A 22,524-nucleotide genomic window follows, 5' to 3' on the forward strand; every position below is an offset into this window, starting at 1 on the left:
TCCTGGGGTACAAAGGATGATAGCTAGAACTTTTACATTATTGTATTTCTCTAAGGCAACAGGAGACTATTACCATTTCTCCTTTAGAGTATAGAAAAATAAACATGCCTATCTGTAAATTCAGGGATTGTATGAACATACCAAATAGCCTTTAGCTCTGTTGTTCTCATTCATGCCAGAGGTAAGAGCGTCACGGTTTCCCTAACCATTCACCCAAGTTCTAATTATTCAATACGCCGTGAAGATACAATTTTGTTAAAGAGATGGCCAAACTCAATTTTTATATAAGAAAAATGTATATTATGTCCCCATAAGGCAATACAGAATTTATAACAAACTATGTATGTGAAAACTATTAATTACATTCCAAATACAATTGGTGAACCATAGTATCACATATAGATGTTTTAAAAAAAACATGCAGCATGTTAACAAAGGGGCTATATGATAATATACAACTTTTTGTTACCATATTGTCTGATGATTAAAATTAAGAAGCAGTGGTTTTAGCATTTTACATCTTAATATGATAGTTATATAAAAGTATTTCACTGTTTCAGTTATATTTTAGTCATTTGTTGGAGGGTTTGGGTGACATATTAAGCATTACCATGTTTTCCTACTTGAATTATGATTTATGGGAAATTGGCTCCAAGTTAAGTTTTCATCAGGTACTGATTCATAACTTGATGAGAGAGAGGTTGGATATATATGTGCTTTTTTTTAGTAGTCACTTAATGGTTTCCTATCAGGCATCTAGTCTCCTCTTTTCCCTTCCCCTTCCTAAAACTATTCTTAACATTTGAGTATCACCCCTTAGCCCATGCAACCCATATCTTTTTGCAGAAAGCTGATTATACCCATGGAAGCAGGCCATGCATGATTGGCTGGAGCAGGATATCCCATTGTTCCCAGAAAGCAATACACCAGCATATCATTCATGGTTCAACAGTAAATACACATGGTCTCTGGATATAAACTCTATTATAAACAGGGCATTATCCCCTGGATGTAAACCTTTGTTTACACCAACTCAAGTTGTAATTCTTAAGACGTAGTACAGATAAAATTGTTCTTTCTATATTAAAGCAGAAGGAAGGATTTACACAGTTCAAGGTTAGTACATTCTGGCTTTATATCTATTCACCTACTGATGATGTTTTTCTTCCTTTCTGCCTTGGAGAAATTAATCATGTTCATAAAGTCAAAAATTTTATTTCTAAAATAAAGTTCAATGATTTCACTATCCTTTATCAACAAAAATACCACTGACCTTCTAAAGGATGAAGAAAAACTGAGCCTGTCTAAATATATGTCTTGCCTGGATATTCATAAACTATTTTATGCCATAATAGAAAAAATAATTTTTCCAATGAAGAGTCAAGAGACCTATAATATAGTTCAAACTCTAAAATTATCATATATGATATACTGCTATGTAATACAGGTCTTGTGGGAGGGATGAGCACAATGATGGCTCAGTTTTCTTTTTGTAAATCAAATAAGCTGGTCTAATTTATAGTCTCCATTGGCACTTAACTGTCTTACAAATTCTAATTTAGGGCTCAGATTGTGGCCTTGTCATCCAAAAGAGTTAGCAACCAAATTAAAAGATATAGGAATTCTCCTATTTTAGCTTATTATATACTAAAAAGGAAAATTCAAAAAACAAAAATGCTATAATGTTACTAATGCTCATGTTACTAATGAACAAAAACTAGAAAAGTTTATGACTAGGCATCACATAGAGTTACCTCATAGTATGTTTATGTTTAAAGTAGACCTTTTAAATACAGTACCTACATGTTTCTATTTCATACATTCACATTTGCCTTGGCAATTTCGCATGTGTATAAATCTTGAGATCATTCTTTAATAAATACAAAAGAATAAAAACACCTATGAAATTTGGACAAATCTATTATCACTCAATATAGCCCATCAGATTGTTAGTTTAACTCATTCAGTTACTACAACTATCTTTAGAGCTGAGTCTGACATCGTGTAATAGATCACTGCCCTCTGATGGTACTATTAATATATAATTTTAAATTCAGCAAGCAAAAAAACACTTTTATTGCAATGTAAAACCCTACATGTTAATTTTATAAGCCACAGAAATAGAAAATAAATTAGGAGAAATTCAACAGTTTCTACAAATTTTCATTACTCATTCATTGGTAAGATACAAAAATTTAGTGTCCCTTCACATAAGCCCTTCAAATGATTTTCAACATTTTCCCTGATGATCAGTTTAAAGGCACAAAGTCCATAATTTTAAGCAAAAGCCTTCATAGATAATGAAATAAAAACAGATACAAGGCTAAGCAGAAAAATATAGATTGCTAGGTCATCATATAAAGGAGAGAAAATACAATGGCAAACTTTAATGTCTGAGGTGTATGCAGACTTTTTGCATGCGACATATATGTATATATATATATTCACTATTTAGGTCCATGTTTTAATTACTAAAAAATGGCAAATCACCCACTACCTGCACAAGAGCAAATGTAAGAAAATAAGTATTTGCTGAAGGGTCTGGCCATTTTCTAAGTTTGAAGATCAAAAACAGTTTCGGTCTATCAATACTGGAAAAGCACTGACTGCATTTAATGGCACTACAATTACAATAAATTATTTCATTTATTCAAAGAGAAGACATTAGGCTGCGGACGTCCACTTGATTGCAGATATTAGTTACTGGCAGTAGACTTTTCTACTCACGTTACGCTTATGAAACTGTCCACTAGAAAAGATAAAAACACATGGAGACAAGTAAATTTTATTTAAAGTCAATGTAAAAATATCCTAGTGAACAAAAACAGAAGTATGGGCTATACAAATGTGAAGTGATTTCTGTGCATAGCAGTGATTAGTATAATTTTACATGATGGTCAACTTCTGAAATAAGACAAACGATTGTTTAAAGACATAAAGAAGTAAAACAAAATACCTGGGCAGATTAATGGGTAGCTAAATCCCAAATAACCAATAATTAGCTCAGGAAAACCAAAAGAAAGTACCACAAAATAAAAGCAATGAAACTGTAAAATAAAAATACAGGAATTCTTGTTTGAGGCAGGGAGCCACAGAATGGCAGAAATTGTTACGTAATGGTTTGGCAAAGTCTTTTTCTTGCTTGACTTGAGAAACTTTGTTGTTCTGTTCAATCAAGTCTACTACATCTGCAGGAGTAAATTCTGAAAAAGTCACTGGGATAGTACCAGGTACTTACCAGTCTCTTGAGTAGTGGTTTTCATGTACATCCAAGCAATATTATTGGGTGTTATATATATTTTTTAAATCTGTATTTCAGTTTTGAAAATTAAGGGTTAATCCAAGTAAATTGCTTTCATTTTAGGACTTCTTAGAGACTTGGAACACTGTGCACTTTTGAATCTCTAAGAAAGGGATTCAGTATACAATATCATGTCCAGGAATTTAAAATATTTTATTTTTTACCACGGGACTCTATTTCCCACAATATATCTTTGAAGATTAGTGTTAAAAAGACCAGAGCAGTGATTCTCAATCTGGTTTGGCGCATTAGGCTACCTCGAGGAGCTTAAGAAAGTCCTGATGACTAAACTCCACTCTCAAAGATTCTGATTAGCATAAGGTGGGAGCCAAGGGTCAGCCTTTTTTTTTTTTAATTTTTTTTTTTAACGTTTATTTATTTTTGAGACAGAGAGAGACAGAGCATGAACGGGGGAGGTTCAGAGAGAGGGAGACACAGAATCTGAAACAGGCTCCAGGCTCTGAGCTGTCAGCACAGAGCCCGACGCGGGGCCCGAACTCACGGACCTCGAGATCATGACCTGAGCCGAAGTCGGTGGCTTAACCGACTGAGCCACCCAGGCGCCCCCAGGGTCAGCCTTTTTTGAAAGCTCCTCATGAGATTCTAACATGTAGCCAGGGTTCCGAGCCACTGCATTAGAGGTCTGCCACTACTCCTGTACTGTCATATCCTGTACTGATATTAGTTTGTACCATGTCATCATCACACTGAGCTCTTAAAATAAAGCTCCCTTGCCACTCTAGAAGAGAGTGGGGGGGGGGTCCTCAAAAAATTAAATCATTTACATGATCCAGTAATTCCACTATTGGGTATTTACCCAGAGAAAATGAAAACACTAATTTGAAAAGATACATGCACCAGTATGTTTATTGCAACATTATTTACAATAACCAAGTTAGGGAAGCAGTCCAAGTATCCATTGATAGATAAATAAAGAATATGTGGTGTATGTATACACACACACACACACACACACACACACACACACGCACACACACAAATATCACTTAGCCATAAAAAAGATGAGATCTTGCCATTTGCAACAACATGGATAGACCTAGAGGGTTTTATGCTGAGTGAAATAAGTCAGACAGAGAAAGACAAATACCATATGATTTCACTTATATGTAAAAACAGAAAAAACAAAACAAATTTTAAAAAACAGAAACAGGGTCATAAATACAGAGAACAAACTGATGGTTGCTAGTGGGGAGACGGGCGGGAGGATGGTCAAAATGGGTTAAGGAGAGTGGGAGATACAGGCTTCCAGTTATGGAATGAGTAAGTCAGAGGGAAAAAAGGTACAGCATAGAAAATACAGTCAAGGGTATTGCAATAGGGTTGTACAGTGACAGATGGTGGTTCTAGTGAGCATAGCATAATGTATAGACTTGTGGAATCGCTATGCTCTACACTTGAAACTAAACTAATGTAAAATTATGTGACAATGAAAAGAAATTAAAAAGAAAAAAAAATGAGGTTGCCTTCCCAGAAGATAGTGAGCATTGCCAATGCCAATCATCCCGGGAAGAGGCAGCGCTGGTCAGATGATGAATATGTGGAGTACATGAAGACAGAGAGAGGCCATGTTTTCCTCATACTGTGAAGTCTGGTGAGGAAAAATCTAGCTACACGGTAGAGGCCACACCAGGCCAGCCTGCAGAACAGGCCTGGCAGCAGCTCTTAAAGGACCTTAGGCCAACGGGTTTGAAGATTAAAGTTACTCTCTGCCTTCTGTTTCCCCTTCTATTAGCATTGAATCTCTAAAAACTTATTTTGAACTTCACTGTATGCTCTCAATGATCTACACAGGTGGTGGAGGGGAAAAGAGCATGTCTCTTAAAGCTAGTGTGTCAATGGTAGAAGTGATTAGGAATATTCCAAGAGAAAATGACCCAGAGTACAGCAGGAGTGGCTTATCACAATGAGCCACTGTCCACCTTGATGGCCTTGAGGGTGATTTTTATTAATGGAACCAGAGAGCTTTCTTGTAAGAACAGTACACAAAGAAAAACAGGCAAAAAATTTAAAATTGGGATGATTTTAATTCTGAACACTGCTGAAGGGACCAAAAGCAGCACCTGGCCTAATTTATTTCTAAAGTATAGGCTTCAGGCTAGGCTTCAGATTTAATTAAGAAAGCTACTTTCTTTCTTAGAGTTTAAAATCTGATGTTAAATTTATTAGATTAGAATATGTCAAATAAATACCTTCTTAACTCTGACTATATATAAAGTATCTTTTTCTTATAACATTATATGTGATTTTGATTGTCACTCAATACCCCCATTTCTTCTATTATGAAACACTGAAATTCAGCATAATTTCTGGCCACACACTTTAATTTTCACAATTTTCGTTATTGTTTTTGAGAAACTTCTATGAAATAAACCTGGTGGCATACACCTATATCTCAGTAATGAACACAAACATCTATACTTCTGATAAATATCCTGATTTTGTATCAACCAACTGTTTCACTTACCAGAAAATTTATTCTCTTCTATTGTGCAGGTATATAAAAAACATAAGCACAACAGTCACAGCTATTTACCTTAAGATTGAAACCAATTATTCTATGCACTGTTAAAAGTTGATAAAATCATATTTTCTTTTACTTTCATTGACTAAACAAAACTAGATGAATTAATATACAATGGTAAAATACACACAGATAAATCTTACTTCTGCATGATATTCCTGAGCCAGAAGCACCTCTTCTCAGGATGCTTCTAAATTGCCGGCCCCACAGGATAGGAGGATATATACATGTATGTATTTATATATAGTTTTAAGAGCTCCCCCAAAAAAGTCAGTGCTATTGTAATAACATTGTATGGTGACAGATGGTATCTACACTTGTGATGAGCACAGCAAAATGTATAGAGATGTTGAATCGCTATGTTGTACACCTGAAACTAATTAACACTATATTAACTAGACTTAAAAAAATTAAAAATCAAAAAAACTGAATTGCAAAGACAGTAAATCAGCTAAATAAGTGCTAATAAATCATTGACAAGTTAGATATAAATGACTGAAATTCAGGACATTGTCCTTGTGACAAAAACACTTACGTGAAAAATTTATTTCCTTTAAAAATGGACCAAAGAATAAAATCTTTTTTTTTTAATTTTTAAAAATATTTATTTTTGAGAGACAGAGTGAGACAAAGTGAGACTTGGGGGAGGGGCAGAGAGAGAGGGAGACACAGGTTTGGAAACAGGCTCCAGGCTCTGAGCTGTCAGCACAGAGCCTGACACGGGGCTCGAACCCACACACTGTGAGATCATGACCTGAGCTGAAGTCGGACGCTCAACCGACTGAGCCACCCAGGCGCCCCAAGAATAAAATCTTAGTATCTGAACAATATTTTCTTGTGCTTTAACATGTAAAATAAAACCTTTCTAGAAAACCTTTATAGAAAACTGTAAAGATCCTCAAGTTCAGGGTCCTGTTTAACTTGTCCATCATTGTATTTCCATGTCAAGAGCTGCAATTGCTACGTTGGGAGGTGGGAGGTGTGTATGTCACACTCACCCCGTAGAGTCTATTGTCCAAACTGACATTTACTGAACTATGATAATGAGTGACCATGAAAAGCTCAAAATCCTCAAATCACTCAGTGAAAAAATGTAGGTTATTTTAAAAAAAAAAAAAAGGAATCTATAGTGTAATCCAATTCAATTAAGATTGATGTACAAAAGGATATTAGAAATGAGGTCTGTCAAAATGACACTGAATTGGGGTGAATTTTATGTTCTTCTTTATACTCTTCCATATTAAGTTTCCTATATATTGTTATTAATCATATAAATACAAAATATTAAAATACAGTGCTAAGGTAATCAGGAAAAACAATCTATTTTCATTTTTGGAAATGCTGGAATGTCTACATAAATTGGTACTTCTTTCAATCTATTTATTTATGCTTTTAAATTAATTTAAAATTTGCTGATAATCCACTTCAAGAAGAAACTATTGAATAGATTGCTACTGACATTTTTTAACATTCCAAATTAATTAAACTGTAAGTAAATTTTAATACTTACCCTAAGTCCACCTTCTGGTGGGGGCCCAGATGTAGCAATTTGTTTTTCTATTTTTTCCTTTTTCTTTCTCTTTTCTTCCACAGACCGAACATCCAAAATGCCCCGAGATGCAGCCTTTAGAAAATGTATTAAATGGTTTAGAAGAACAACAAAAATTAGCATCCAGTGTCCAAAAGGTATTTGTTTGTTGCTTTTTAGGTTTTTCTTTGGAAGAGAGTTTTATTTGTGGTAACAAAGTATTAGACTACTTCTATAGAAGCTTTGCATAAAGCATCATTTCTTCACTGGGTATTTTTCCCCTAAACTTAACTTGACATCTGTCAGTGCTTTATAAAGTATGGTCACTTTATCCCAAAGAAGAAGGTTTTATTAAAGGGGCATCTCACATTACAGAAGACATCTATACAGTAATTTTCATGCATTAAATGATATAAATGCATTAATGTATGTTATGGAAATACAGAAATCATTTAAAAAATGATTATATATACATTTATAGGATATCAGACACAATTTTCATTACAGAATACTAGTAATAAGCATCTACTGAGACTAAAGAACACAATTATCTATGTGGGCAGAATTTTATTAAAAAAATTTTTTTTTACTATTTATTTTTTGAGAGACAGAGCATGAGCAGGGGAGGGGCAGGGAGAGAGGGAGACACAGAATCCAGAGCAGGCTCCAAGCTCTCAGGTGTCAGCACAGAATCCAATGCAGGGCTTGAACTCACAAACCGTTAGATCAAGACCTGAACCGAACTCATATGCTTAACTGACTGAGCCACCCCAGCACCCCTATGTGGGCAGAATTTCATTTCTACTCTTACCTCCTTCTGTCTTCTCTCTGCAGCCTCTGCAAGCTTTGCTCTTTTCTCTTCCTAAAGAAATTGTGTGTAAAAATATGTTGTAAAATGAAACCAAACATCATGGATAATTTATATATTATAAACCAATATATAAAAAACCAATTTACAAAAATATTTAGTACTCGTTCAAAACGTCCCACTAAGACTGCCACTATTTACAATATTTATGAAATACTTAACTTCCTGAAATTCATTCTCCAAACCGATATACCCTCAAATAAGCACATAAGACACATATACGTAACATGTATTATAAATGCATATATATTATATATATTCAGGTTGTGCTATAAAATAATATAGTTGCTTTTTTTTTTAAGGCTTACAAGCTAGTCAGTATAATAATAAAACAAATGGCATTTAATAAGATGAGAAAGGAAACATGTGGTTTGAGGTAGGTGTTATTTTCAGGAAACAGTCATGAATGAAGTGGGCTAATCTTATTGTGTAGGACATGAAGCCCTGAAGGAAATTTTAAGAGGTACTGCTCCATGTTGGGACACACTGAACATTACTTTTTATATCATGTATTACTATTATCAATTATAAATTATAAATTCATTAAATATATAAGACAGTAAGCAGCATTCCCTTGGCAGCTGTGTTAATAATTTCTTTGTTTACCCTACCACAATACATATATTCATTCATTCACTGGACAAATATTTATTGAGCAACCATCATCCTCCAGGAACTTTTCTAGGTGCTGAGGATGCAGTGGTAAAAAAACCTGACAAATGTTTCCAACCACATGGAACTTACATTCCAGTGAAGGCACACAGTTAAATATAATCAAGTCTGTTTAACATGTCTGTTAAATAGTTGTGCTTTGAGAAAATACAAAGAAGAGTATGGTGATTAAGAATTGGAAGGGTGGGTGGGCGGTATAGTGGGAGATCTATTTTACTTTGGGAGGTCCTGGATAAACCCCAAAGATAAAGTGACATTCCAGTAGTGAACCATGTGTTTATCTGTGGGGATAGCCGGGAGGGCTTAACAAATGCTGGCATATTGGTATTTTACCAACAGCCAAATAAACAAAATTAACAACATTTAAAAGCAACATTAGCAAGAAAGACAAGGTAAATTTTCCCATATCAACTTCCAGATCATTTTTAGTACCTATAATCAAATGGCTGAAGAGTTAATGTACTTCCCCAAACACCTTACTTCCTTCAACGAATTTTTAGGTAGGAGAAGAGAGTAATTTAGGTTTTCTATTATCAACAACCTGTAAGGACTATTAATGTAAAGATACTGTTATAAATAGAAAGCTACAAAAGGTATAAATGACTTGTACCACAAACCACTTAAATACGAATTTCAGCTAAACAATGAATAATTTCTAGTATATGTGCCAAATATTGCATGAGATACACCTATTCATAAAATACATATTTTTTTGATCTACAAATTCAAATTTAACTGGGCCTTCTGTATTTCTATTTACTAGATGTGGCAAAGTTACAAACTCTACATTCCGTACTACGTAAAATCCTTATTGTTTAAAAAGAAATTAATAAAGAGATAAAATGGTAATGGGAAATAGCTGATTATTATAATATCCAACAGAGCACAGGAGCGTAAGAGATTTTATTAAGCACCTTCTTTATACAGTTGGTACAGACACAAGAAAACGCACATCGCCTAGATTAAGAACTTCAGTTGCACCCTGACTTCATCCACCGCATCACCAAGAATGGCCCACACACCGCACCGTCTGCGTACGCCTGCGTCCTTAAGAACTCCCAATTTCCCCCAAGTCTGCGAAAGGTAAACAGACTCCGGAGCCCCCTTTGGGCAATTTTTTGTAACGGAAGTGGAGAGACCGACACGGAGGCGGCGGCGGCTGTGGTCCCGCGGCCGGACCCAAGGTCCCTCGGAGCGTGTCCACACGTCTTCGCCAGCAGAGACCCACCGGCGAGCTGTCCGGTCCGCGCCTCCGCGCCCAACGGCCAGCCCGGGAGCCCCCAGCTCGCGGCCTCCGACGCGCACCTCCGGAGAACAGGTGCGCGCGGCGCGGGTCGGCCGACACGGGAACCCGGGAACGCGGGGACGCGGCCTTACTCACCAGGTCCGGCGAGGGAGGCGCGGACTCCCCCGGACAGGGAAAACACATCCCCATGGGGAGAGCGGCTAAGGGGTCCCTCTCTGGGCCCGCCCAGACCTGACAGTGCGAACTGCGCGGTCAGATCCGCTTCCCAGGTTCGCGGCGCTCGCCCCGCCCCCACCCCTGCCCGGCGCCTCGGCTCCGCCCCGCCCCTCTGCGGCAACGCCCCGCCCCACCCCTCCTCCGCTACAACGCCTCCCCCCCCCCCCCCCCCGCCTGTCTCTCCACCACCCCGTCTCTCCCTACCGCCCTCTAGAGGCAATTCGCCACCGCGTTCAGCACAGCTCCTCCTGGCGAGTGCCAGGGTGGCAGGCAAGCAGGCAAGGCCTCCACGCCAGGAAAAGCTTGCTGAGTTTGGGTAGCTAGAGGGAGAGAGAAAAATAGAAAAACTACCTTTTCTTTACTCACTTGTCAATGGACAGATTAAGTTGTTTCCCTACGTTGCTATTGTGAGTACTACTGCAATGAACATGGGGTTACAGATTCCTCTTCCAGACGATGCTTTGGTTTCTGTAGTCTATAGATCCAAAAGTGGGATTCCTGTATCATATATATGGTAATTTTAATTCTAATTTCCAAAGAATTTCCATCATGTTTTCCTTGGTTACTGTACCGGTTGACAATCCCAGCAACAGCATACAAGGGTTCCCTTTTCTCCACATCCTTGCCAGCAATTATAACTTGTCTTTTTGGAAATAGATATAGTAGCAGGTGTGAGTTCATACCTCATTGTGGTTTTAATTTGCATTTCCCTAATAATTAGTGAGTTGAGCACCATTTCATGGACCTGTTGGCCATTTGTATGTTGTGGGGAAAATGTCCTTTTAGGTTCTTTCACCTTTTTTTAATTGGGTCATTTGCTTTTTGCTGTTGAGTTGGACTTAACTTGTGTATTTTAGATACTAACTCATCAGATATGTAATTTGCAAATATTTCCCCCATTCCATAGCTTGCCTTTTCATTTTGTTTCTAGTTTCCTTTGCTGTGCAGGCGGCTTTTTAGTTTGATGTAGTTGCACTTATTTTTGCTTTTGTTGCCCTTGCTTTTGGTGTCAAATCTAAAATATCACCAAGACCAAAGTCAGGGACCTTACTGCTTATGTTTTTTATTTTAAGGAGTTTTATGGTTTCAGGTCTTATGTTCAAGTCTTTAATCCATTTTGACTTCATATTTGTGTGCGGTGTTAAAAAGTCCATTTTTGTTCTTTTGCATGTAGCTGTGCAGTTTTCCAAACACCATTTATTAAAGACTATCCTTGGGGTGCCTAGTTGGCTCAGTCAGTTGAATGGCCAACTCTTGATTTCTGCTGGGGTCATGATCCCAGGTTTCTTGGACTGAGTCCCACATGGGGCTCTGAGCTGTGTGTGGAGCCTGCTTGGGATTCATTCTCTCTCTTGCCTTGAGCTCCTCTCCCCCGCCCTGCCATGCTCTCTTTCTCTCTGAAAGAAGAAAAAAAAAGTTTAAAGAGACTATCCTTTATATGTTATTGGGTCCTTTGTCAAAAATTAACTGATAGTATGTATGTGGGTTTACTTTGGGGCTTTATGTATGTATGTATGTATGTATGTATGTATGTGGGGCTTTCTATTCTGCTCCCTTGATCTTTACATCTATTTTTATGACAAACCATGCTGTTTTGATTGCAATAGCTTTGTAATATAGTTTGAAATCAGGAAATATGATGACTCTAGCCTTGTTCTTTCTCAAGATTGCTTTGACAATTCAGGTTCTTTGTGGTTTCATTCAAATATTTAAGATTTTTTTTTCTATTTCTGTGAAAAATGACATTGGAATTTTGATAGGGATTGCATTGGATCTGTGGATTGCTTTTGGTAGTATGGACATGTTAACAGTATTAATTCTGATCTATGAACATGGGATATTCTCCCATTTATGTCTGTGGTAAACACTGCTTTCTCTCCCTATAGGTTAACTATATTTTCTAGAGTTCCAGATAAATGGAATATCATATGTGCTTTAACTTCTTTCCATTCAGATAAAGTTTTTAAAGCTCATCAGTGTTATGTGTGTGTAAGTTCCTTCAATAATATTCCAGTGTTGTAGACATATCTTTTTCATTTCATTTCATTTCATTCCATTTATATCCAGTTTAGTTAACATACAGTGTAATAGTTTCAAGTGTACCATGAAGTGATTCAACAATTCTGTACATTACTCAGTGCTCATCAATATAAGTAGATATACCACATTTTAACAATCAGTTTTCCTATCCATGGACTTAATGGGCTATGTACATTTTGAGGCTGTCATGAACAAAGCTCTATAAATATTCCTGTGCAATTCCTTGTGTGAACATGTTTATTTCTCTTTAGTGAACATGTGGGTGGGATAACTGGGTCATATTTCACATGTATGGAAAACTGTTAGGAATTTTACAGTGCTTGTTCCATTTACGTTCATAGCAATGGTATAAGAAAATACCAGTTGTTTCTTATCCTAGCCAAAGTTGGTACAGTCAGCTTTTAAAATTTTACCAATTCAAATGGGTGTGTAGAGTGGTATTAGTTTGCATTTCTCACCTTTTCATGTACAACTTGGCTATTTGTGTATCTTTTTAGAAATAGTTCAAATCTAGGGGCGCCTGGGTGGCGCAGTCGGTTAAGCGTCCGACTTCAGCCAGGTCACGATCTCGCGGTCCGTGAGTTCGAGCCCCGCGTCAGGCTCTGGGCTGATGGCTCGGAGCCTGGAGCCTGTTTCCGATTCTGTGTCTCCCTCTCTCTCTGCCCCTCCCCCGTTCATGCTCTGTCTCTCTCTGTCCCAAAAAAATAAATGTTGAAAAAAAATTAAAAAAAAAAAAAAGAAATAGTTCAAATCTTTTGTCCGTATTATGGTGTGTTTATATTCTGTAATTTAATTGTAAAGGTTTTTTTGTTTTTTTAATTTTCTGGTCAAAGAACATATTCTTTATCACTTCAATCCTATGATATCCACTAAGAGTTACTTTATGGCCCAGCAGATGGTCTATTTTAGTGTTCTATGGTGTACTTGAAAGAATATGTGTTCTGTTTATGTTTGTGGAATATTCTATGAATATCAGTAAGATTATTGGCTGGTAGTGTGATTTAAGTCTTCTATGTCTTTGCTGATTTTCTATTTGTCACATCATTTGCCTAAGCGACGAATGTTTCTATTTCAGTTATAATTGTGGATTTGTCTATTCTTTGAATTCTTCCAGTTTTTGCTTAACATATTTTGATGCTCTGATATTGGGTGCATATGTTTATGATGATTATGTCTTTGTGTGAACGTTTTATCATTATAAAATGTTCATCTATGCACTGATAATATTATTTGTTCTGACAACCAATTTATGTTAATATAGTCATTCGAGTTTTCTTAAGATTTTTGTTTTCATTGTATATATTTAATTTTTAAACCTTTTAATATTTATATACATAGTGTGTTTCTAATAGTTTGTAGTTGTTCTTGCATTTTAAAAACTCAGTTTGACAATCTCTGTCTATTGGAAGAAAATTCTCCATGGGTCTTTCATGTATCTGTTTTCTAAGCAAAGATTTTAATATAATTTGTCCTAGACTATCTTTTCAAGGATGTTTGTATAGTAAGCAAACTTGGAAGATATAGTCTCCTCTAGAGCAGATTTGTTTACTTTCCGATATAATAGAGATGATGTCTCCCTCCAGAACAAAAGTTGGATAGATTTGCTAGTAACTCTTTATATAAGATTGGGGTTACTTTAGCTGTGACACAAACCCACTGTGCGCACAGCATTCACCTGGGCATACCTCTTACCAAGGGAAACCAATGTAAGCATGTACTTGAGGTAACAAAGTCCTTTGTTTCCTGCAACATCTTTGAAGGTATGACAGTCTGACTTCTTATCTTATGAAAATAAAGTCTCAAATCCTTCACAGTTCTTGCCACTTTCTTTTAGTTGGAATCCTTAGACCATTTACATTTAATGTAGGTAATAATCAATTTGGGATTGATAATCTTGCCATTTGTTTTCTTTATTTTCAAATCTGTTCTTTTTTCTTTTTTGCTTATTTTTCTATCTTCTTTGGATGGATTTTCAGCATTCCATTTTTATCTTCACTAATGGCTATATGTCTTTGTGTGTGTGTAGTTTCTCTAGTATTTACAATACATTTCCTTAACACATCTGAGTCTCCCTTCAAACAATGTACTTATTTGTGTAAAATATAAGAAGCTTTCATTGAATTGTTTTTCCATCAATCCTCTCCCACCCTTTGTTATTGTCATACATCTTATCCCTGCATGTTATTAATATCACAATACATTAATTTTGCTTAAAACAATTATTTTTTAATTAAAAATTAGAATACATTTCTCTTATGCTTACTCATGTATGTATCATTCCCAGAGCTCTTAATTGTTTTGTGAAGATCCAAAAATTTATCTGATATAATTTTTCTTCTACCTGAAGAACTGTCTCCTGCATCTGTGGGTAATAATTTTTTTTTTTTGGCTCTTCTTTTCTGGAGAAAATATTCTGTACTTTTGCTTTCAGTTTTAAAGGATATTTTTGTTCCATATAAAACTTGAAGTTGACTTTTTTTTCCCTTTAAAGATATCCTTTTGATTTACCTGGTTTCTAATTAGGTTTGTGGTTTTCTTAAACTTGTTTCTCCATATTTAATGTGCCCCAGTCCCCCCTGATGCTTTCCTTTCTCTTTTCAATGCTTTTCAGCAGTTTGATTATATCAGGTAATTTGGTAATTCTTGGTTTTTATCTTGGTTTTTATTAAACTTTTTGGATCCATGAAATTCATTTTCATCAAATTTGGAAACTTTTTGGGAATTTTTTCACTCCCATCATCCCGCATTCAGACCTTCCCAGTTATTCATATGTTAGACCACTTGAAATTGTCTCAAAGTTCAACAAGGAGCTAATCATTTTCCTAGTTTTTTTTTTCCTATAGCTATTGCTATATCTGCTATATCTTCAATTTCAGTGACTTCTTTTTTACATCTAATATACTGTTAATATCACTCAGTGAATTTTAAAATTTCAGATATTTCTCAGTTATGAAAGTTCTATTTAGTTCTTTATAATATCTTTCATTTGGAGCGCCTGGGTGGGTCAGTCATTTGGGCATCTGACTTTGGCTTGGGTCATGATCTCACCATTTGTGAGTTCAAGCCCCATGTTGGGCTCCATGTTGAGAGCTTGGAGCCTGGAGTCTGCTTCAGATTCTGTGTCTCCCTCTGTCTCTGCTGTTCCCCTGCTTGTGCTATGTCTTTCTCTCAATAAAATAAAATAAAATAAAATAAAATAGTAAAATATAATATAATATCTTTTATTTCATTCTTGTTATATTCATGTTTTTCTTTAAATTGCTGACATATTTATAATATGACACATATAATATGTCACACAGCCAACATATTTATAATAGATGTTTAATTCTTCTAATTCTGTCATCTCTTTTCATTTTGTGTCTGTTTCCAATGGCCTGATTTCCTTTTGATTATGTGTTACAATTTCCTGATTCTTGGCATGCCTAGAAATTTTGATTGGATAATAGACATTGGACACTGATAGTAGACAGAGAGTAAACAGGTATGATCTTTTTGAGTTTCGCCGTATGCACATGCAGTTTAGCATTCAACAAAGACTCAATACAAGCCATTGCAGATCTACAAAGTACTTTGAGTAGTTCCTTACTTTCTGGAATTTGGCCCTACAACTTCCAGTTACCCCAAGATTCCTGAATTCTTATCTTTGTTCTTCAGAGTTCATCTTTACCTCAGGAAAACTACTGTGCTCTGCTTATGGTCCTCTTCTCTGCATCAAGATCTGGAACACTTCTCTAGGCAGTAAATGGGATTCATTTTGTTTCTGCTCTCTTAGAGATCACAGCTCTTTTTGACTTTTGCCTAATTTCTGAAATTTTGTTTTTAGTATTTTGTCCTGTTTTCTAGTTGTTAGTGTGAAAGCATAATTCCAATAACTTCCTTTAACCCAAAATAAGAATTCCCTGTACTTTATGTATTTATTTTTTTAAATGTTTATTTATTTTTGACACACACACACACACACACACACACACACACACACCCACACACACACACACTGAATCTGAAGCAAGCTCCAGACTCTGAGCTGTCAGCACAGAGCCTGATGTGGGGCTGGAACCTTTGAACTGCGAGATCATGACCTGAGCTGAGGTCAGACACTCAACTGACTGAGCCACCCAGGTGACCCATCCCTGTACTTTACTTTAAATTTTATTTTGGAAACGGCAAATCAGTTATCAAATATAATGTTTTTATTAATTCAGCAGTCAGTACTTTGTTTATAAAATAATTGTGATAATTCTATTTGCATGTTAGAAATTACTTATGAAATTAAGACAGCATTTTACAAAGATAGATGTGATTATTATTTATACATAAAAGTAAAATTTAATTCAGTATTTAAATTTTACCTTAAATGAAAATTTTAATCACATGATAGCTCATTTGCAGTATGGAGATATAGTATAGGCTTTAGTTATATTAAAACTCTTTCTGGGGAGTCTGAGTGGCTCAGTCAGTTAAGCATCCAACTCGTGGTTTCAGCTCAGGTCATGATCTCACAGTTCATGGGTTCAGGCCCCACATCGGGATCTGCCCTCACAGTGTGGAGTCTGGTTGGGAGCCTCTCTCTCCTCTCTCTACCCCTCCTCTACTCTCTCTTTCTCAAAATAAATAAACTTAGGGACTGTGTAAAGATTTTAAATGTTTTATTTAAACACAAGTCGTTATAAATATACAGCAGAGAAAATATATTTTCCCCTTTTGTTAAAGCATAATTCTAAATCTTTAGATAGGTGATATATTTCCATGCAGAAATTTAAACAGGAGTATATAATTTTTAAGGACCTGTATATTTTATTATTCGTTGAAAAAGCTGAAAATCCCAAATTTACCACAGGAAAAAAATGGTGATAATGAATTATGGTATTTAATAAAATTCTAGACCCTGTGGTTTGGATGTTTCATGGTTGCACTGCATTTATTTTGCTGAAATGACAGAGTATTGCCTTTATGTTTCAAATGAAGTCAAATTATGAGATGCCACTTGATGTTATAAATCTGCATGTTATGGTCTGGCATGATTTCTTCTGTACAGATTCCAGCTTTATGACCACTAGAAGAAATTAAAATACATAAAGAAAAATAGATTCAATTAAAATGTATACAAAGAAAATTTTATATAAAGCTATAAATTATTTGGGAAAGGTCTCGAGAGGGAGTATACTTTCTTATACAAAAAGAATTTTATAAAGATATAAAGAACTGGAAATGCTATTCTAAATTATAGCAATGTCACATTCAGATAATAACCAAATATGAAAGGCACTGTTATCAAATAACTCATTACAGGGAATGAATATGATATAAAGATTTTTTTCCCCTATGAGTCAGGTAACAAACACTAACTATAAACAGGAAGAATTTGTAGAAATGAAAAATAACAGTTTGGAGGAAGGGTTAAAGTCGTTTCTAAACATAATGGATATGATGGAGATGTTAAGCATAGGGGTTTTCTTTTTTCTTTTCCAGTCTTATGGCTTGTGGTTGCGAAAGCATATTATAGGTATCTGTTGAGAGTGTTTTAAGTCTTGAAATGACTTACAGTGAACAACAGGGACAAATAAGTGGAAATAGAAAGAGTTCATATACCAGTATTGGCAGGAATTTAACCATCAAATACTATTTCAGGATTATTTTAATATCCATGATTATGATTAGTAATGATATAATTAAGAGATAATTTTGTTATAGAGACTTTAGACAGACAAAAACCAAAACCAAAACACCTTTCAAACTTTTTACATCTAGGTGCTCTAGCCTTATCAGGCATATCCTCTCTTCGCCTGGGCACACCCCATATGTTGAAAATACCTGTATGGACTCAGGTTTTTATTTTCATCCCAAACCATTTAAGTTGTACAAATACTGTTGTTGTATATTTTCCTGAAGCCAAAGGTCAATTTAAGAATAAAGAAAAAGAGGAGAGGGTATTAGTAGGGATGCTGTTGACAACCCGACAATTTGCAGAAGATGTAAGAGAAGAAAAAGCGCAAGGATCAGTACAGTTGAGTGCCGTGTTACCCTGTGCGGTCTGGTTTGCTTATCGTCATTACAGCTTTGCAACAAGATCAGTTAGACAAACTGAGAGTAAACATTTACGTTCACTTGAAACAATTTGAAAATGCTGTGACATTTTGACCACGTGTTACAAAACGATCACGTGTCCACAATGATTTGAAAATTAGACGAAACCAAACCAAATCAGACAAAATTGGGCCTGACCACATTTGAGAAGCACTGAGAGTTCAAGCCTTAATATGATACAGTAAGCCTCTTGGTCAACATATAGAAGAAACACTAGAACAGGGTTTTCACAGTACCTCCCTGCCATTATTACCCTGTGGGGAGTGGGGAGAGGCCCTTTAGCCTAGGGTGTACTTTGGGGCTTTGAGGCCCCTGATGTTCTTTCTTGGTAGAAGGGTGCATTTTCTCTCTTACAGGATATAAGAGTTCTCATGACTGCCTAATACTGCCGAAGGAAAATATCTAGATTCTTTGAAGACAATTCCAGAATCCTTGTAGTAAGGAGAATTAAGTACTAGATTGAACTCAGGCTTCTCATATGTCATACATTTTATATTCTATATTTTTATTTACTTGGAGACATTTTAGTTGTCTCTGAAAGCTCAAGTAAGTTGGTTGGATAATTGATATAGAACAATTTTGTAGATGCTTCTATAAAAAAATCTGGCAGCTCAAGGAAAAAAAAAAGGAGTTTTTTAATGGAGAAATCCTAAACGGTGTGTTGTTGAGGGGCAAGTCACAAGGAGAGAAGATTCCTGGCAGGAGATACCTGAACTGGCAATGAGGTTGGAAAAATTAACCAAACTAATGTGTGTACATAAATTAAAAGTTAAAAGGCTCACTGCTTCACATGCTGTGTCTCCCTCTCTCTCTGCCCCTCCCCCGTTCATGCTCTCTCTCTGTCTCAAAAGTAAATAAACATTATAAAACATTTAAAAAAAAAAAAGTTAAAAGGCTCAGAAGTAGTGGCAATTGCCATACCCTCTAGAAAGGTGGTTGCAAGAATCACTGCTGCCTTCTCCTTCACATCCCTTATTATTATACTTTCCCAAAGCATAACTGTTCCGATATAAAATATGTTGTGCGAGCGTATTTCAATGCATATCTAAGAGGCCATGATTATGTGGCGGTATTACAAACACTAGCCTATCAGCAAGGAAAGAGCTGTGTGGATATTTAAGACAGTGCAGTGACTCTGTAAGGTTGAGGATCCTGGATTTGTAGGTGGCAACCGAAAGCTCCTTTGACTATGCAAAGACAAATGAAGGGGCGGGGGATGCTGAAGGGTTAAACTGTTACTAATAATTTGTAGTTAGTCCAAAACTAAAGAGGAGGGTGAATTTTAGAACGAAGACCATCACAGCCTGAAAAAGGAAGGCACTTTCCTCCACGCTAATGGAGTCTTGATTCTCTTCAGAGCAGCAAAGAAGCCAGTTGAATTTTTCACCACTCTAAACATACTTGCAGCTAGGGGTGGCCAGTGACTCCATTTGGACAAAAGAAATATAAGTGGGGGTTTCCAGACTGACATGTAAAAGAACTTGGAAATCATCAGTCCCATCCTCATTAGAAAAATGTTGAACCAACTGAAAATCAACAACTCTTCTACATCCATCAGAGAATTGAGGTCATGGGACACACTGCTGTCCTGGAACCTGGAGAGACCAATGATGCTCCTGGAGCCAACACTGTCCCAATAGGAACACTCAAACTTTAATGGACGAATTGCTGCACCTCAGTATGGATAAGCTTCAAAGTTAAAAACTCAGGGTGGGGGGCCAGTCTTAGGGAAGCCCCCATATTTCCTTGAGTTTTACCTCCAGGAGCCCCACCAGGTCTTACTGTGATAATCAGGGAAAAACCTCCTTTCGCATCCAGCAGTAGGAGGGGAAAAGTAACTATTTTGAAATTCTCCAGGGCTCTCTCTTCTCCTTAATAGGGCCCTCAAGGGAAACTATTTTATCAGAACCTAAACAATTTGGGCTTTATTAAACCCTCACTGACCTGGGGAAGGGGAATAGCTGAATCCAGACTCTTCTACATGGCAGAGAGAAATACCAAACTCCAGTTCCCTATAGACTCCCTGTTTCACTTAAGGGTAAATGTAGCTCAATAGTTCTAAGGACACAGACTCACTAAAAGCCTGAGACCTAATCATAGGCTTCTCTTTCCCCCACAGTTTGCCACCACATTAGTAAGGCTCCTATACAGTATCAGAAAAGTCCAACGTAAAGTGCTGCAAGCCTCAGTTCCTGCTTAGAAAGAGTCTCCAGGGGAACTCAAATACAAGACGAGACACAAATATAAGGACACCAGAGTAAATTTTCACCTCTGACACTACAGGTACAGCACACAGAAAACATAGCCTAAATCCTAGCCAGATAAACACAAAATCTCACACTAAAGGTTTGTCTATCTCAGTTTCTAACTTACTCAATGTATCATGTCTGGCCCTTAACAACAACAACAAAATATAAGGCATGCTAAAAAGTAAAAACAAAAACAAACAAAAAACAGCCTGAAGAGATAAAGCAAGCATCAGATCCAGACTCAGATATGGTAGAGATTTTGGAATGATCAGGTTGGGAATTTAAAATAATTATGACCAGGGGTGCCTGAGTGGCTCAGTTAAGCATCCAACTCTTGATTTCAGCTTAAGCCATGATCTCACAGTTCATGTGAGCCCACATGGGGCTCTGTAACAGCGTAGCCTGCTTGGGATTCTCTGTCCCTCCCCCTCTCTCTTCCCCTCCTCCACTTGCTGTCTCTCAAAAATAAACATTAAAAAGAATTTAAAAATGAAATAAAAATGATCAATACACTAAGGACTCTACTGGCAAAATGGACAAGATGCAAAAACAGATGAGTAATGTAAGGAAAAAAAAAAGAAAATTCTAAGAGAGAATTAAAAGCAAATGCTATAAATCTAAAACACTGGCATACATTAAGAATGCCATTGATGGGCTCATCAGTAGACTGACACAGTAGAGAAAAGAATTGGAGCTTGACACTATGTTAAAAAAACCTATCCAAACTAAACAGAAAAAAGAAAAAAGGATGAGAGGAAAAAAAAGGGAATAGAATACCTAAGAACTGTGGGACAATTACAAACTATAAAAACAAATTAAATCCAACAATGTGTATAAGTTGTTAATATTTTATTGAAGATTTTTGTATCTGTGCTTTGAGAGACAGTAGTCTGTCATTTCTTTTCTTGTAATGTCTTTGGTTTAGGTATTAGAGTAAGTAATGCTGGCCTCACATAATAAGTGAGGAAGTTTTCTCTGTGCTTCTATTTTCTGCAAGAGATTGTAGAGAACTCGTGTAATTTCCCTTTTAAATGTCTGGTAGAGTTCACCAGGGAACCTATCTGGGCCTGGTGCTTTCTATTTTAGAATTTAGTAATTTCATTTTATTGATAAAATTTATTATAGTTGACTCAACTGCTGGTATGAGCTTTTTGTCCTCTGTCCTATAAATTTTTCTCTTGGAATGTAGACACTGTATCTACCATTGTGGAAGCCTTTTTGAGACCATGAGAATAAAAATCATATGAGAAGTTTGAAGGATCATAAAGACAGAGGGAACCTGGGACTTCTTTGGTGATTTTTGGAGCCAACATGTCAGTTGTAGACTGCCTAGGTCAGGAGTTCTTCTTTGGAGACAACATATACTCTAATATGATTAAACCACTGAAGTTGAGTTTCTGTTATAAAGAGCTAAAGTTAGCAATTCCTATTTTACATAATTATTCATTAGTTGTGCTTGTAAAATATTTTCTTTCAAAAAGAAAACCAACAGGAAAAAAATCATAATTATTGGAAATAAAATTTTTCCTAAATTTTTCTATAATATAATATAATCCTAATCCTGGAGATTGCCTGAATAAGGCCAGGGCTCACTACTAAGGTGAAAGAGGAATGTATGAGGAAAATGGGGATTTTCACCCTAAAAAAAGCCTAAATATGAAGGAAGGTAACAGTTGTCCTCAAGTGTCTGAAGGGCTTTAAAATGGAGGGCAATTGGATTCATGTCTGGGTACAAGAAATATAATTAATACTACATGTAAAAGGCTCATGGAGGC

The 22,524-nt window shown here is 36.2% G+C and overlaps 1 protein-coding gene across 1 annotated transcript; it reads right to left on the reverse strand.

The window, feature by feature from the left end:
• Window positions 1–259: 259 nt before the first annotated feature.
• SVIP (small VCP interacting protein) lies at window positions 260–10,439 on the reverse strand. The gene is made up of 4 exons (XM_047823829.1): window positions 10,293–10,439; window positions 8,183–8,233; window positions 7,354–7,467; window positions 260–2,749 (listed from the first exon to the last, which is right to left on the reverse strand). Exons 1-4 carry the CDS (start codon window positions 10,344–10,346, stop codon window positions 2,735–2,737), a joined length of 234 nt encoding a protein of 77 aa, XP_047679785.1. The 5' UTR covers window positions 10,347–10,439; the 3' UTR covers window positions 260–2,734.
• Window positions 10,440–22,524: the final 12,085 nt, after the last annotated feature.

The sequence above is a fragment of the Prionailurus viverrinus genome, chromosome D1, assembly GCF_022837055.1.
Source record: "Prionailurus viverrinus isolate Anna chromosome D1, UM_Priviv_1.0, whole genome shotgun sequence".
Lineage (NCBI taxonomy): Eukaryota > Metazoa > Chordata > Mammalia > Carnivora > Felidae > Prionailurus > Prionailurus viverrinus.

Excerpts from the sequence above, each read along its gene's own strand:
- SVIP (XM_047823829.1), bottom strand. The coding sequence starts at position 10,346 with ATGGGGATGTGTTTTCCCTGTCCGGGGGAGTCCGCGCCTCCCTCGCCG. Across the intron at positions 8,234-10,292 it reads CGCCTCCCTCGCCGGACCTG|GAAGAGAAAAGAGCAAAGCT; the intron begins GTGAGTAAGGCC and ends CAATTTCTTTAG. Across the intron at positions 7,468-8,182 it reads CAGAGAGAAGACAGAAGGAG|GCTGCATCTCGGGGCATTTT; the intron begins GTAAGAGTAGAA and ends CATTTTCTAAAG.